General features: G+C 44.3%; 5 protein-coding genes across 5 annotated transcripts; 1 reads left to right on the forward strand and 4 right to left on the reverse strand.

The window, feature by feature from the left end:
* Positions 1-103: 103 nt before the first annotated feature.
* Positions 104-2682, reverse strand: J056_000169 (Rho-GTPase-activating protein 8; the record flags this gene model as incomplete). Its single annotated transcript, XM_009267567.1, has 2 exons — positions 104-1029; positions 1077-2682. 2 exons carry the CDS (start codon positions 2680-2682, stop codon positions 104-106), a joined length of 2532 nt encoding a protein of 843 aa, XP_009265842.1.
* Positions 2683-2882: 200 nt separating this feature from the next.
* On the reverse strand, positions 2883-5443 carry J056_000170 (putative ATP-dependent RNA helicase DHX35; the record flags this gene model as incomplete). Its single annotated transcript, XM_009267568.1, has 11 exons — positions 2883-3050; positions 3103-3588; positions 3638-4030; positions 4076-4348; positions 4397-4592; positions 4651-4709; positions 4760-4888; positions 4941-5077; positions 5125-5202; positions 5249-5362; positions 5407-5443. 11 exons carry the CDS (start codon positions 5441-5443, stop codon positions 2883-2885), a joined length of 2070 nt encoding a protein of 689 aa, XP_009265843.1.
* A 70-nt stretch (positions 5444-5513) lies between these two features.
* On the reverse strand, positions 5514-5777 carry J056_000171 (uncharacterized protein; the record flags this gene model as incomplete). Its single annotated transcript, XM_009267569.1, has 3 exons — positions 5514-5551; positions 5604-5710; positions 5758-5777. The coding sequence occupies 3 exons, from the start codon at positions 5775-5777 to the stop codon at positions 5514-5516; spliced, it is 165 nt and encodes a 54-aa protein (XP_009265844.1).
* Positions 5778-5829: 52 nt separating this feature from the next.
* Positions 5830-6907, forward strand: J056_000172 (uncharacterized protein; the record flags this gene model as incomplete). The annotated part of the gene is made up of 3 exons (XM_009267570.1): positions 5830-5939; positions 5985-6152; positions 6205-6907. 3 exons carry the CDS (start codon positions 5830-5832, stop codon positions 6905-6907), a joined length of 981 nt encoding a protein of 326 aa, XP_009265845.1.
* A 1593-nt stretch (positions 6908-8500) lies between these two features.
* J056_000173 (Brefeldin A resistance protein) lies at positions 8501-13199 on the reverse strand (the record flags this gene model as incomplete). Its single annotated transcript, XM_009267571.1, has 6 exons — positions 8501-8883; positions 8931-9415; positions 9464-11168; positions 11218-12808; positions 12856-12930; positions 12981-13199. The coding sequence occupies 6 exons, from the start codon at positions 13197-13199 to the stop codon at positions 8501-8503; spliced, it is 4458 nt and encodes a 1485-aa protein (XP_009265846.1).
* Positions 13200-15243: the final 2044 nt, after the last annotated feature.

Genomic DNA, 15243 nt, shown 5'->3' on the forward strand with positions numbered 1-15243 from the left:
CACTCCATTCCCAAACTTCCTTTATAAGTTATTTTTGTCATTAAAAAAGTTTTCGCAATATAAAGCATAAATTCCATTTATCGTTTCAAACAAAAAGAAATATTTACGGATTTGCCATCTTCAAGGCGCTTTTCCTAACTCTTGAACCACGGTTCAGTGACGATCTTGCGCTGTTAGTCTTGATGCTGTTTTCACGACTGGGGTGACTAGCGAACGACGAGGTATTGCTGTCTTTTTCCTCTTCATCATCTACCGGCCTATCGGCCTCTATTGCAGCAGTCACAAAAGCAGGTGGTGCATCGTCATCTTCATCGTTTAAAACGGTTTCATTTTGTGGCTGTGGAGGTGGTGGTGTTGGTGATTTTCTTGCAGGAGGATCTTCATGTTCGACAAAGGTATATGTTTCTACTGATGATATTCTGGCTTCGCCTTTCTCACGAGGTGCATCTTCCTGCCATGACACCGTATCCACAGTCGTTTCTTCTCCAGTAATATTGTCTCCTTCGTCACCCTTCTTATCGGAGTCTGCAGATGCGTACGAAGTGCGGTTGTCACCATGACCATCAATGATATCAAGTATATCATCGTCGTTTTGATTGGCGTGTTCGTGCACTTGCGCATCACCAGGCTGATCAACTGGTTTGTCTTGCGCAGCCTCCTTAACATTTACAGGCGGTGCTCTAGCATCTAAAGTTGGCGATGCTTGTTTGCTGTCGTTGACGATAGACGTAGAACGAGACCTCAAACCTGTGCTACCAAATTCCAGCTGGTCGAGTAATTCATCAGGCGTTAAATGTCTGCTACTTCCCGCACTTGATATTGATGAGTTGAATGTAGACCTAAGCACTCTCTCATCGATGGGCTTCGTGCGTCTCCTTTGTAATGTCTTGGATGGACTTAATTCCGTACTTTTCCTTTCAATAAGTGGGTTAAGGATATCTTCTGGACGCTTGATTAAGTCGATGAGTAAATTGGTCATATGTCTTTCTTGAATAGTGAGATCACTCTCTACGCGTGGTCTGAAAATAGCTTTAATTGAAAGTTAGCAAATAGCTTACACATCGAACCCCACTCACATCTTACAAGTAACAGCGAGAGCTTTTGCAAGTATACGTCATCTTCATTCTCTGAACCAGTCGAAGTAGAGGTGAAGAGATTATGTATGTGATTGCAGATCTCATAGAGTGTAGTGAGATTGAGGAGAGGCACTCTCTCCAACACCTTTTGTACATCTTGTGCAGGAATCTCATATCCCTTTTCGATGTATTTTGGATATACTGCCCTAGCATCTTCCCATGTGTGCAAACCTCCAAGTGGCGGGTTGAGTTCGAGTGCGAATAGTCTAACACAAGCAGCAATTATGGGAGCATGGACGTCATTTAAAACGCCTTCTAATGCCCCAATGATTTTAACACTAGGTACGTTACTTAGTGCCAAACTGACATTGTGACATGTGACTAATGGGATATCAAGAATCCAGACCTTGCGCACATTCTCAGGTTCTTTAATATCTGCATACTTTCTATCAAGAGCTTTGAGTAGCAGCTTGAGCGCAAGTGGTGTTGATCTCTGACCTGGAGTGACGGTATCAGGACATGGAATCAAGTGGGTGAGATCAGGACCGAAGAGTGTAAAATTTGAGTCTTTCAGTGTTGTAGGTAGAGGTGATTGATAGATAGATGGTCTGAATGGTCCTGTTTTATACTGATCGATGAAAGCCTGCAAATCAGTCGATGGATTGAATGTCTGAACCGCTAATGCAGAAGCGTTAACAGCTTCTTGTATCCCACTAAGGTATTTGTTCTGCGATTGGTTAAACCTTGCAAGCGCGTGTTTGGTAAGCGCCAGACGACTGTGTTCAAGTGCTTGCAATGCCTTCAACGTATCCTCAATCACTTCCTCTACATACATCCTCTGTCTGTGTAGTTGAGTGCGCGACTGCATGTAGCTAGAGAGTGTCTCATCCAGAACACCCTTGAGTTGCTGCTGTTGGGTAGTAAATTGGTAGTAACTATCAAGATCGAATGCGCTTTCAAAGGCATTTTTAAGGGTATTTACGTTTCTGATAGGTAGATTTGTACAGAGATCTAATGTCTGCTCATCGCTAAGCTTCATTTTGAGTCTGAACCAGTTGAAAATGTCTCTGCCCAAAAAGCAATCATGACGTTCACCGAGGAGTGGGACCTTGATGCTGATGGAGGGAAGCTGCTCAATGCAGTCTTGCAGCTCATTACCAGAGTCATTGAATTGAATCAATTGAGTTTTGTAATCCGCGTGAAGCTGTGCAGTTGATTCATTGAGCTTTTCAAGGGGAATAAGGTAGCTATCAACGAGAGACTCTTTGGACTTTATCTTTGAGCGTAGATTTGCTGTCTCTCTGTTGAGTACGCTGATAATATGTTGGAGCTCATCGCTGTAGCTCTTCTTACACTCCAATTCAAGGCTGCTATTGAGGGTACTGAAGCTTATTGCGAGTGTAAAATCATTCGCTGATTCCAAAGTGCGTCTTGCTTTCAACGCTTTGATTGCATCACTTTCGGCTTTAAGTTGAGCTTCGAAATATTGCGAAAGGTGCGTGTTCTCTTGGATGTTCTTGTAAAGCAAATCGAACAGGCTGTCTAGACGCAGGTCATCAGTCCATAGCGAATTGCTGAAACTGCGGGGAAGTTGAATTGTAGACATCATCACAGCATCTAATTAAGATCATTGTATCGCAATATTACTACAAAAAGTGTCTTGAAAGTTTCTTATAATCATTGGCGCATGTTTCCCTTTTGTGCTCTACATATACTCAATCAAAGCTCCTATCACTATCTTCCCAGGTTTCGACGATGTATAGGTGTATTCTATATTGTTTTGAAGTTGTTTCAACAATGGTCTTTCTAAATATATCTCTGGAGCGACTCTTCCATCGTGCGCTTCTGTTGTGTTTCACCATTACGCGAAGACTCGTTAGACTGATAAAAGCCACGCGTGAGGGATTCATCAGTGAGCCAATCATCCTTGATTATAGTCAAATCTCGAATGAATATCTTCGTCGTCTCGACAATCTGTAAGCAAAGTCAGTTAGTGTGCTATGCTTTGTTTCGTCTCTCTTCTCACCTCATGGAATATTACCCACTTTGTAGGAGGTGAGCGCGTGAACATAACACTACTAGGATGAGCATGAACAATCTGGTTACCGTTGATTAGTGTGTATGTACCGTCAGGGTTGAATTTAGCTGCATTCTTGAAATAACCAGACACCAAGCATCTTCTGATGGTTTCCTGATCCACTCCAGCACTAAGTCTAGGATTGAGTCCGTATTTCTCGAGATACTTGGAAAGTTGTGAGCGTATAGATATAGCTCTACTCAGAGCTTTGAAATTCAGTCTATGCTGACCCGCCCAGCGACTACTACTTCGGCCTATGGTTACAAATGAGTTGTAAGCGTTCAGAAGTGTGAGGTGGTCGCCTTCTTCCGCGACAAATTTTCTTCTCTCCAATTCACCCTGACCGTCATGCGTGAGGAAGGGGTTTTGTACAGACGTCATGGCTGCTATTGTAAGTATCTCCTCGCTACATTCAAACGACACGCTATTGAGAAGCTGGTTGTGCGTGTCATTAGGATATCTCTAGTGATCTGATACTACCCACAATCTTTGCCATCATTGGATCTAGAGGCATTTCAGCCATTTTCATACCAAGATCCAAAGTAAGATGACCATTATCATCTAGAGCTCCCAGTGCGTAAAGCAGTTCCAACGCTCTAACAAGCATTGATGAAGGTGGGCTATCCAAATAGTCGAACCGCAAGACATTGCTAATCCCAAGTGCTTTGAGCTGCAGAATAAATCCAGTCAGGTCTGTTCGACATATCTCAGGTAATGTTGATTCATCCAGCCTCGAAAGAGCACTTTCAGGAAAGAGTCTGAAAGTTTTACCTGGAGCTGTACGACCCGATCGACCAGCTCGTTGTGTAAGGGATGCTTTTGAGCATGGTGCGACAGAAAGTATATCTATACCAGTCGAAGGGTTGAAATGGCGCAGCTGTAATTATTTGATAAGCTTTTCAATTTAAGTACCTTCACATACCTTGACAAAGCCTGAGTCAACTACATAGCGAATACCATCAATCGTAACGCTGGCTTCGGCAATATTCGTTGAGAAGACAACCTTGCGTACGCCCATCGGAGGCCGCTGGAAGATTTTCAATTGCTCTTCGCTTGTAAGCCCGGCATGAAGAGGTAGTCCCATCAGTGACTCAGGCTGCCGCCGACTTCCTATCATTGTATCACTGAGCATTTGTAATGCTCGATCTATTTCATCTCGGCCTGTTAGAAAAACAAGAATATCACCACCGCCTTGCTATGTTATGTTAGTTGGGTAAGAAAATAAGTGGTTATAGTCACCCACGGTCTCGTGTATACCAACAACTGTGTCAATTGCAGCCCTCACATAATCTGAAACAGGCTCCTTGGTATAGGATACCTCAACAGGATGCATACGACCGTCCAAGGTTATAGCACCACATTTTTCAGGCCCACCAAAGAAATCGACAAACTTCTCTGCTGTGAGGGTTGCTGAGGAGACGACAATGCGAAGGTCTGGTCTGTGTTTTAAGATTCTTGACAAGTGAGATAGAGAAATGGACGTATAACGCGACTCACTTCTTCAAGACACCTAAAAGAATGTCTGTGTATGAATTCCGCTCATGTGCTTCATCGATCTAGTGTTTCAGTTAGGATAGTTGGGTTGAATAACTGATATCAAACGCACCATGATGACCGAATACTTTGATAAAAGCGGATCCATCAAAGTCTCTCTGAAGAGCATACCGTCTGTCAAGTATTTCAATCTCGTCCGGGTTGAAGAACTGAGATCTTCGAAACGAATGGTGTATCCAACCTGTATTATATACTGATGAGCTTAGGTAGATCAAAGCAGTATAATAGCCCACCTCATCGCCCAAGACTGAGCCAACTTCCTGTGCTACTCTCTGAGCTATGCTAGTTGCTGCTACACGGCGTGGTTGTGTGCACGCAATAGTATAAGGGGGAGCAGCCCAGCCTTCTTCCATCACATACTGCGGCAATTCTGGGTATTATTTGAGATTCTGTATGCGATAATGGTACGGGACATACGAGTGGTCTTTCCACACCCAGTCTGGCCTACTACAATTGTGACTTGGTATCTCTCGAGCATCCACAGCAGCTTCTGGCCTTAGAAGTGTGAGATAGTATGTTCCAAGTGATGGCATGAACCCACGATGCTTGTGTATTGGAAGAGAATCTCGCTGGCTCTGTATGCCACCGTCGTCATTGTGTAATGAGGAGATAGTCAATGATCCTTCAGCTTCGTTGGCTCGATCAAGTGAGCTGCCTTGTTGATGTCAGATAATCCATTGGGACATTGGGGATGCGCACCTGGTGCCGTCTTTCCAGGCTTCCAGAAAGAGGACATGGTGGTTTGTGAAGGAGAGGGATATGAATTTAAAATGCTATTCATGCTGTCTACTAGTTAAATACATAAATCACCGCTTCCCTTCTAAGAACAGTACGTGCTGCTTGACTGAGTTGGAGTGATATGAGATATATTCAAATCCCCAGAACCAACCACTTACCCTTTGGATCGTACTTGATAGCGCTCAGCTTCTCCGAGAGACGAGGTCTTTGGCACTGGTAGAAGAATCCAGTCTTTGCGCTTGATACCATTCTAACAAGTATTGTCCTGAGTGGAATATTAGTCGACTATATAAATTCAGCGCTTTATTTTACCTTGCTTTGTTTTTAGCCATGATTGTTCAACTTGAAGTCATTTTCAACTGAGAAGCCTCTTACGGTGCAACAATGACCACAGAATCAGTCGCTGCCGGTACCTCTGCTGGCGCAACAGTACAAACGCACGTTCTCGAGGAGATTAAGCGGCCTTCCCCTTGGAGACATCTTGTCGCTGGCGGGTAAGTCCCACTGTCTTCTCCCGGATATTTTAACAAAGAGAAAAGTCTCGGTGGTATGACCGGCGCTATCATAACCTCTCCATTCGATGTTGTCAAGACGAGGCTCCAGTCAGACATCTATCACAAGTCTATCGCTGCCAAACACAGCCAAGCCAACGTCAAAGGCGTGAGGGGGACTCTCTACCACTTCGTAGAGACTGCTCAGCTCATGAAGTGGGTCTTTCGGCTGCTCCAGTCTGCACAGCTCACTCTCCTCTCTCCACAGAGACATCTACGTCAAAGAATCCCCGCGCGCTCTCTTCCGAGGTTTAGGTCCAACCCTTTTTGGCGTTATACCAGCAAGGTCTATCAACTTCTTCACTTATGGTAATCTCAAGCCCATCATTGCTGGCAAGTCTCGCGAAAATTGGTCTACGCATCTTATAGCAGCTGCATGTGCAGGGATTGTAACAGCAACAGCTACTAACCCAATCTGGGTAATCAAAACACGTCTCCAGCTATCGCCGCAGGTGTCAACATCGTCTAAAATTGCAAAGATGTCTGCATCAAGAGACATCATCACAGACATATTCAAAAACGAGGGTATGAGAGGTCTGTATAGGGGTCTCTCAGCGTCCTATCTTGGCGTTACTGAGAGCACACTACAATGGATTCTCTATGAAAAGCTCAAAGTTATGACTAAAGACTCCAATCTCCCTTACATGTCCACCATGGTCTCAGCAGGTCTGGCCAAGTCAACAGCAACCTTAATCACGTATCCACACGAAGTCATACGAACTAGAATGCGTCAGGCCGTTCCCGTCGGTGAGAAACCCCGCTACACAACTCTGACACGCACCCTTAAACTTGTTTGGGCCGAAGAGGGGATTGGTGCTCTCTATGGTGGCTTATCAGCTCACCTCATGCGCGTTGTACCAAATGCCGCTGCCATGTTCTTCATTTACGAACTTGTAACTTATAGATTGTAGGAATCTCATCAAAATCGCAAGACGCAAGACGCAAGATACTACCACCACACTCGCTATTTAAACATCATCATTCGACATTCACTAACATAATCCATTTTATGATGACTAGTAATCACTTCTCCAAGCTAATTTATTATCATTTTGCATTTTTGTATGGTGGTATTGTTCTGTAGCAGCTGCATGCCAGGAGCTTGACGCTTCTATTGCAATTGATAGCCTGTTTGCGCTCTGAAGTTGTCCAAATATGGTCTGTTAAATTGCAAAGGGAGTAAATAGCATTTAAAAACTGATACCCATAATGCAACGCTCTCCAATATATCAAAGCGGCCTCAACCACCCCTCTATCTCCATAATCTGATTTTTGGAAATGCACTTGGTCGAGTCAAACCACCGTTTTCAGAGTTGTGATGACAGCCAATTTTCTACGCCTGAACATTTCCTTCAAAGTGTGAAGTGAGGCGGTATTTTTTACTGGTGCTAGGTTTGATAGCTGTGGACGACTTGTGTCGTGAAGGTTTTACGCGTTTATAGAGTGGAAATAATTGAGATTTTTGGGCGCTTGTGGTCTGAATCACGTTAAAATGCTTCCTCTTATCGATAAAGCGCGTTAGATTCTTCGTGTTTAACCTGTAGCGTGCTCCAGAGCGATGTCTGATTGCTACTTCCGAACAGCCTACGGGGCATCATAGGAGGCAAAAAAATATAATTTTTGTAATTCTTGTAATTCTCATTTAGGACTATTTTTGAAGCTTTTTTATTTGGAGATCACCAAAATTCGTAAGTCAGCCATCTGAAATGAGATAGGGGTAGTAGACGGGAATTCCAAGTTGGTAGATATTGAATGGAGGGTAGATATGGGGATTTACTTCGAATTCGGAAGGTGCCACGGAAATTATAGTCTAGTTTTGCTTACTTGTTGAAATTGTCAGTATGTAACATTCCTGCGTCTGTTTTTCACTTGCTTGGTATTTGCAGGGAGACTCGAGCAGGGTTCACATTCATTGAGAATTTCATACTATCGGGTGCTATCGAAAGTATTAAACAGATTTTTTACATCGCCCTTCTACATCACAAGTGTTCTGGGGTTCCAGTGATGTAGAGTTGAGTCGCAATGTGGGTGTTTGCGGATGTAACGAGATATGATAGCCCTGATGAATTTTTCACCTAATAATATGTAGAATCAGTGTATTGATCTCTGCAGTGTCTTCACTTCAATCATAATTATATGACTGAGAGGCGGCAGCAAGAACATCCGCGTAAGTGAAATGAATCGATCAAAAAGGCAAGACAATCAAGCACGTTAAATTAAAAGAGAGGCGCTACATACGACCTTTATTACGGATTCTAATTCCTTCAGAGGCATATTTCAAGACGACCGAAGTGCACCGTCATGAAGCTAAAAATTAAGCTGTCGACAACCTCACTGTACCAACACAAACTGAAACGACTTTCATACCAATTAAACATTTATGTATGTGATAAATATGAAGAAAATTCATTATGTAAAAGAATGTAAACTAGTGAACCAGTCTAAACCAATGCAAAAAAGTGTCAATGCTAGATTCTCCGAGAGTGCTTATCCTTGGCACGCCCCTAAGAACTTTTCTTGAACAAGCCCATGAACTTGCCAAAGGCCATCTGCACCATAATAGTAGGACTGAAAAACTTGACCTTGGTCAACCAGTAAAGGCCATAGCAAAGCGCGAGATTGCTAAAGAATGTGTATAAACTGAATATACCGAAGTAGCCCCATGGCCAACCTTCACCTTGGTAGACATGTATCTGCGAAAGGAAGGAGGATGAGTCTGACATAGGACAGTATTGGCAAGCAGTGGTTGCCGCAGGGTTCGCGAGATATCCAGGTGAGGATTGCGCGAATGAGCCGGCATAGGCTTCACAAGTTTGACCAGGTGGTGGATTGAAAGTCGCCATTTCACTTTCAACACACCTGACGGTGGTGTCGTGAGTTGTAGCGCCTGCGTTACGTTAGGATTTTACTGAGTAATCAACTGCCAACACTTACCAATCATACCGTCGAGGAAGTACGTGAGAGGGTTGATGTAGTAAAGAGTGTATCTCCAGATAACTGGAATATTGCCGTATTGAATGATGATACCGTTGATCAAGTTGAGGACGACAAGGTGGAATGGCATTGAGTTGGCGACGAAATGTGGTGAAGGAGCGGAGGCACAGAGCCAAACAGCCCACCATGAAACGAAAATCATGAACTCGATAGTCATCAATAGGCACAGCGCTGGATCAGCTCCAGTTCTAATGCCACTATCAGGTGTGTAGGAGAAACCAACTGGCCAGTACCAAACAACCCAATAAACTACCGCATTCAGCAAAGCATAGGGTAATTCAGATATCAAGAACGCTGTCATCCACGCCTGCCACGAATAAATCTTTGAAGGGTTCTCTCTGGCCATAAATAAGCCCCAAGAAGTATAATATTTTGGTAATGTTGCATTGAGGATCGCTGGAGGCAACATAACGATAAGGAAAGCACTTTCGGCAAAATTAGCACTAATAGAGATAATGATTTCTTATACTTACCTGAACATGCGTTGCTGGAGTTCTTGTTGTGAATTACCGATTTTGAAGAAAGTGAAACCATTGAAGAGAGCGACGATGAATGTGACGAACAATTTCCCATATCCGTAGGCCGCATCTCTCCAGTAATTTCTCATTGAACGTTGGGTGAGTTGCCATACTTGAACCGACATTGGTTGTGAAAAAGTCCTAGTCATGGCTCTAGTCAGCTCTCTTGGTTTCTGCGACTTCTCGGTATTGATTCTGTCAACCTCCTCTCTGATAGAAGCGCAGTTCTTCGAATGGCGGTAGAGATCAGCAAAGTCAACCTTGTTTCCGTGAGCGTCACGACCATACGCGATCATCTCAATCGCATACTCAGCAACGTTCTCGTTGTCGTGACATGGGCGCGCACCGACGCTTTTGAAGTAATCGACTATCGTGTTTCCGTTGTGGCCAACCGGTCCTTGATACACTACGTTACCACCTGGAGCGAGCAAGAGGAGTCGATCGAAGAATTCGGTGAAGAGCATACTTGAAGGTTGATGAATAGTACACAGAATTGCTTGGCCAGCACGTGCAAGCTTCTCCAAGAAACGTCCGATTGAGTATGCCGATTGCGAATCAAGACCAGAAGTTGGCTCATCGAGGAAGAGAAGTACGTCTGGCTTGGCTGCCAATTCAACAGCAATAGTGACTCTCTTACGTTGCTCAACTGATAAACCTGCCTCGGGTGTACCCACAATCGCGTCTTCGAGATCTCTTAACTCAAGCAAGTCCATAATCTGTTCGACGTAATCGATGACTTCTTGACGTGGTGTTTCGCGTGGCTGTCTAAGAATTGCGGAGAATTCTATCGACTCTCTAACTGTGGCGTATGCATCGTGCAAGTCACCTTGTTGAACATAACCAGTACCTCTTTGGAATGAGTTCAGTTCAAGAGGTTTACCGTCGATAAGCATGTCACCAGAAACAACACCCATTGCCATTCTTTGAGAGAGTGTGTTGAGGAGAGTGGTTTTACCCGCACCAGATGCACCCATCAAAGCGGTGATTGTACCAGGCTTGACGAATCCGGTTATATTGTTGAGTAGCTTTCTGTCGCCACCAGGGGTAGACACAGTGTAAGAGACGTCCTTGAATGTGAAATCAGCTTCAGATGGTTTGATTGAACCTGGTGTAACTTCCGTCACAGGAGCACCACCCTTCTCATCTGTTGAGCGAGCTGTTGGTCCAGTTTCAACATCGCCAACCATAGCCTTCTCAGTTTCTTTTGCCTTAGCCTTACCCTTCTCGGTCTTAGCGAAGACGGTAACACCACCACCATTTCCTGAGAAGTCGAAAATCTCACTGAAGAGAGCAGTTGCCAATAGGTAACCAATCAGATAAGCCATAACGTAACCGAAGTTAGGCCAAACGTGCGAGAAACTATAGCCGAAAGCAGTATTGATATAGTTGTCACCAGGAATAGTCAAGCTACCGGGAACGGAGCCTTGGAAAGCGCATGTTTGGTAGGCTACTTGTGCACCTGCAATGTTTGGAACAACAGATCCTGGAGCGCATGACAAAGTCATACCGTGGAATTCGTTAGCCATGGCAGCTTCGAAAGCAAATGGAAGTGGGTTAATGTAACTGATCCACTTAAACCACTCTGGCATATCAGTACGTGGAATAACATAACCAACGAAGACAACAGCAATGTTGAGCGCACAGACTGAAAATCTGATGGCTTTAAGACATTGTTAGTATCATCGTCTGTCATTTTGACAAATACTCACCTTCATTGAACGTTGGACTAAGGGCTGCAACGGCACGGTAGAATTGAGTCAACGACATGGCAGTAATGAAGACGAAGAGGTAGTATATGAAAAATTGACCAGCTGTGTACTGAAGTGATGCCAAGAAGTAGACGATAATTGACATCAAAGTGACACACCCGAACAAAATTGGGATATCAACGATAGCTCTAGCAAAAACGACTGCTGATGGGCGATAAAAGGCAAATTCCCTTTGCCTTTGGATGATTACTCGTCCACTGACAGCATCGAAGAGCTCCGGCAATTGAAGCCAACCAATAAATAATATCGAAAAGAACAGAATACCACCGCGAGAGAATGCTCCACTAGAGCTTTGAGGTTCACCATAGAACATTGACGCGACGACGAATGAAACGACCAGAATTGTAACGAATTTAGTAACATAACCATCAAGTTGACCAATTTGTAACTGAATTTGACGAATAACGCAGTAGTAGATTTGCTCAAAGTACGAAACAGTGTATGGAGAGCTCTTAGCCATACGCCTCTTCTTTTCCTCGCGAACAGAGTCTTTGAAAATTCCCAGATCCCTATGGTCAGAGGAAAATGCTTGATCAGCAGCGGCAAGTGCTGCTTGGTAGTAGTGAGAAGATTTGTAAGCTTGTTCAAGGTCTTCAGTTGTACGAGGAGCACGGCCTTCCCAGCCTTCCTTGTATGTACGCTCGTGAAGATCAGTGATACCTGTCAGGAAATCCGCAGATGTTTGACGTGGTGGCTTGTAGAAACCAAGACTTTGGAAGTAAGCACAAGCCTCGTTGGCTGGACCATAGAAAATACAACGACCGTCATCGATCAAGCAAACCTTGTCGAAAAGTTCGTAAATACCTTCACCGGCTTGGTAGAGCGTTGCAATTGATGTACCACCAGTGATATCGGTAATGATTCTCAAACTTCTAACATAATCGACCGCGGTAGAAGCATCCAAACCACGAGTGGAGTTGTCCCAACACATGACAGAAGCACGAGTTGCGAGTGTTTCGGCAATGGAGACACGCTTACGCTCACCACCTGAGACACCTCTCACCATGTCGTTACCAACGACCGTGTTTGCGGTGTGCTCTATACCGAACATCTTGAGAAGAGCTTCAAGAACGTATTCAACAAACTGCATTCTGGCCATTCCTTGAGGTCTAACACGAGGAACTTTTTCACGCAAAGCAAATGCAAGTGTTTGAGCAACGGTGAGTGTAGGGAAGTGAATGTCTTCCTCAGTGTTCATAACAACTTCACCACGGTACTTGTGCTTGACCTCCTTAGGAGTCAATCCACCATAGTCGACATCACCGTGTACGCCGACGTAACCTCCTCTCTTGTTGGCGAGTGCTTTGAGGAATGTAGTGCAACCAGAGCCAGGCTTTCCAAGCACAAGCATCATTTCGTTGCCAAGGGCACCCGTAAAATCGTCAACGAGGTTGCGTACAGGTGGTTTTCTGCCAATTTTCAGTTGGGGGATGTAGCGGGTAACGAATTCGTAGGCGTCAGGACCAAAGGTAGACATAACAGCCTCTGGGAAGGTTTTGACAAATGTAGAGCCGCTTCCAGCACCCTTGACCTGTTATAATGTGAGAAATGATCACGGACCCATATATACTGACTCACCGTCAAATGCCTCCAGGAGACACCAAGATGTGGCTTGTGGGTTTTACCAGCATCCTGGAAACGCTCTCTAGCGCCCTTGAGTGATGCGTCAAGGAGGGTGATTTGTAAGCAAAGTGATTACATACAGTGATGAAAGCTTGCAAGTCGAACTCGTCCTCGTCTCCCTTGACGGTGGCGTCCGACACAGACTTACGCTGCTGGTCTGATGATTGTTTTGATGATTGCTTTGAATCCTGCTGTTCTTTGCTGAACTGCCGGGACAATCTTCTGAAGATCTCCTTGGAATCATCAACGTTAACTTCGTTGGGAGATCCCCAACTAGCTTCGTTGCCTTCTTTAGACATATTTGTTTGATTATGAGATGATGGTTTTGAAGAAAAAGTTGGGCGTCTTTTGTCACATCTCGCCGGGGTCCGCGAACTTAGCTAAGCAAGGTGGGCAGCCCCAGTCGACGGTTTTGGAAGGGTTCGCGGCCCTTGATGACAAATTACGCAGTCTATCCTTATCAAGTCATTACGCCCTGGCTATCTAGCTACTTAATTTATGCGAGTGTGGGACGCTTTACACGCCTTCATTCCCCTTGGTATCGCCACAGAGAAAAGCACGAAAAGATGCGCAGTGTGACAAATTCAATTGTAATGTCATGATCGTAGTAGTTGTAAGGCTTATACGCATTCATGTCCAGGTATTCCAACTTCGTGCCATTTATCGGTCAAAGTGGGGTCTTCAAAGGCGAAAATGCAGTGACCTCAGGGATTCGCCGGGCTAATGTGGCTCGCAGAAGCCAATCAAGCACACTCAATCACTTTTAGTTCTGTTAGATATCCTTTACTGACAGCGTACCTGGCATTACTAATCCCGGTGCCAATGTCAGTTCATCCTTGACATGATCTGACGCGAAGTTTGCGTGGCATGATACTAGCATCCCTGTATCTGACGGTGCCTGATTTTTTCCGTCGCTTTCGGACACTATCAGTACCTCGTACGCTCGCTTCATCGCCAAGAGCGGCACCCAGGAGATAATATGACGGATTAACTATGGAATTACAGGAGATACAAAATGAACCCTGCTGCCAAGTACACAATCTCGCTGTGCAGGTCGCAAATGGTATCTAGATCCTTGTGATTTTGCATATGCATTGGCTTGCATTAAATTCAGTGATGCTTTGCCAGATAAAGGACATTCAAAATATACATTTACTGTTTCTGTTGTGTTTTATCCGCCTTGTGTGACTTTTGAGGTGGATCGCAGGAGTAGTACGCGCCGAGAGTGGGGAAAGTAGAACAATAAGGACGTTATCGAGAGCATAGATAAATTTGAACGTGATACACTTGGTGTACGCTTGCATTCAGTTAGTCGTACATCCCAGCGAAAATGACGACGCTGAGGTTTGCGGACATGCATTGACTTATCAAAGTACACAGTTACGTACAAATTTGTAAGCATTATTTTCAGTAGCACTATTCGATTACGATCACGGCTTGTACAGTTCTCAATTAAAGTTTTTAAGCTTTCATTTCCCCCTAATGCCGTCATCGCTATGCAGCCTCTTGGAAATGCATAGAGGAAGCAACAAATCCAGGACTTTCAATAAACTATTATCCATTTAATATTTCCAGCTGCAATGGGAATATGATTGCAGGCATTCGCCCATTCCAACCGTCCTGTGTGTTATAGAAGGGCTGATTTACGACTTATGTGGAACATTTTGAATAAATAGTCTTGCCGGAAAGCAATGAAATTAATGAGAGGAGTGTACCTGGATAGAAAGAGAGAGGTGCACTCGGAAGGCACCTCGCTTGAAGTTAGCGATTTGGTTGCCATTGCTGAGTAATTCCAAATCCCCAAATATGGAGGTACGAAGAACTTTGAACGCTTCAAAAGAGTGCTCTTTTGCATTGGTTTGAAAGGTTAAGCTTCCATATACCTCAAGTATAGTCTTTTGGATGCGTGTTACGTTTTACAACGCGTAGGCTCAGTCTTAGCTCTCAGGAAGAAATAACGCCACTTCCATTTGTATCTCATATTATAAATTTAATCCATACAGCAAAAAGTGGTGGTTAAATCAACTGTAGTCCACTAATGTTGAGAAAGCCGACAAGACGTTCGCGTTACCTTGGCATAGGCGCGCGGCGACTTTTTTTTTAAATACTCAACCTTGGTACGCTAAGCTGCCTCCTGGAGATATGTCGAGACCTTTCAACTCATGTAGGAGTATTAGATGATCAGTGTACATTTTACTGCTATCAAGATGGAATCAGATGCAATGTCTGGACAGATAACAGCTATGACATGCGGGAATGCTCAAGCTCTCCCCTAATTTAAACAAGCGTCGTCCAATCATACATATAAATAAGACAACCAGTCTCTTGTGATCTCATCTCTCG

Source organism: Wallemia ichthyophaga, assembly GCF_000400465.1.
Source record: "Wallemia ichthyophaga EXF-994 unplaced genomic scaffold scaffold1, whole genome shotgun sequence".
Taxonomy (NCBI): domain Eukaryota; kingdom Fungi; phylum Basidiomycota; class Wallemiomycetes; order Wallemiales; family Wallemiaceae; genus Wallemia; species Wallemia ichthyophaga.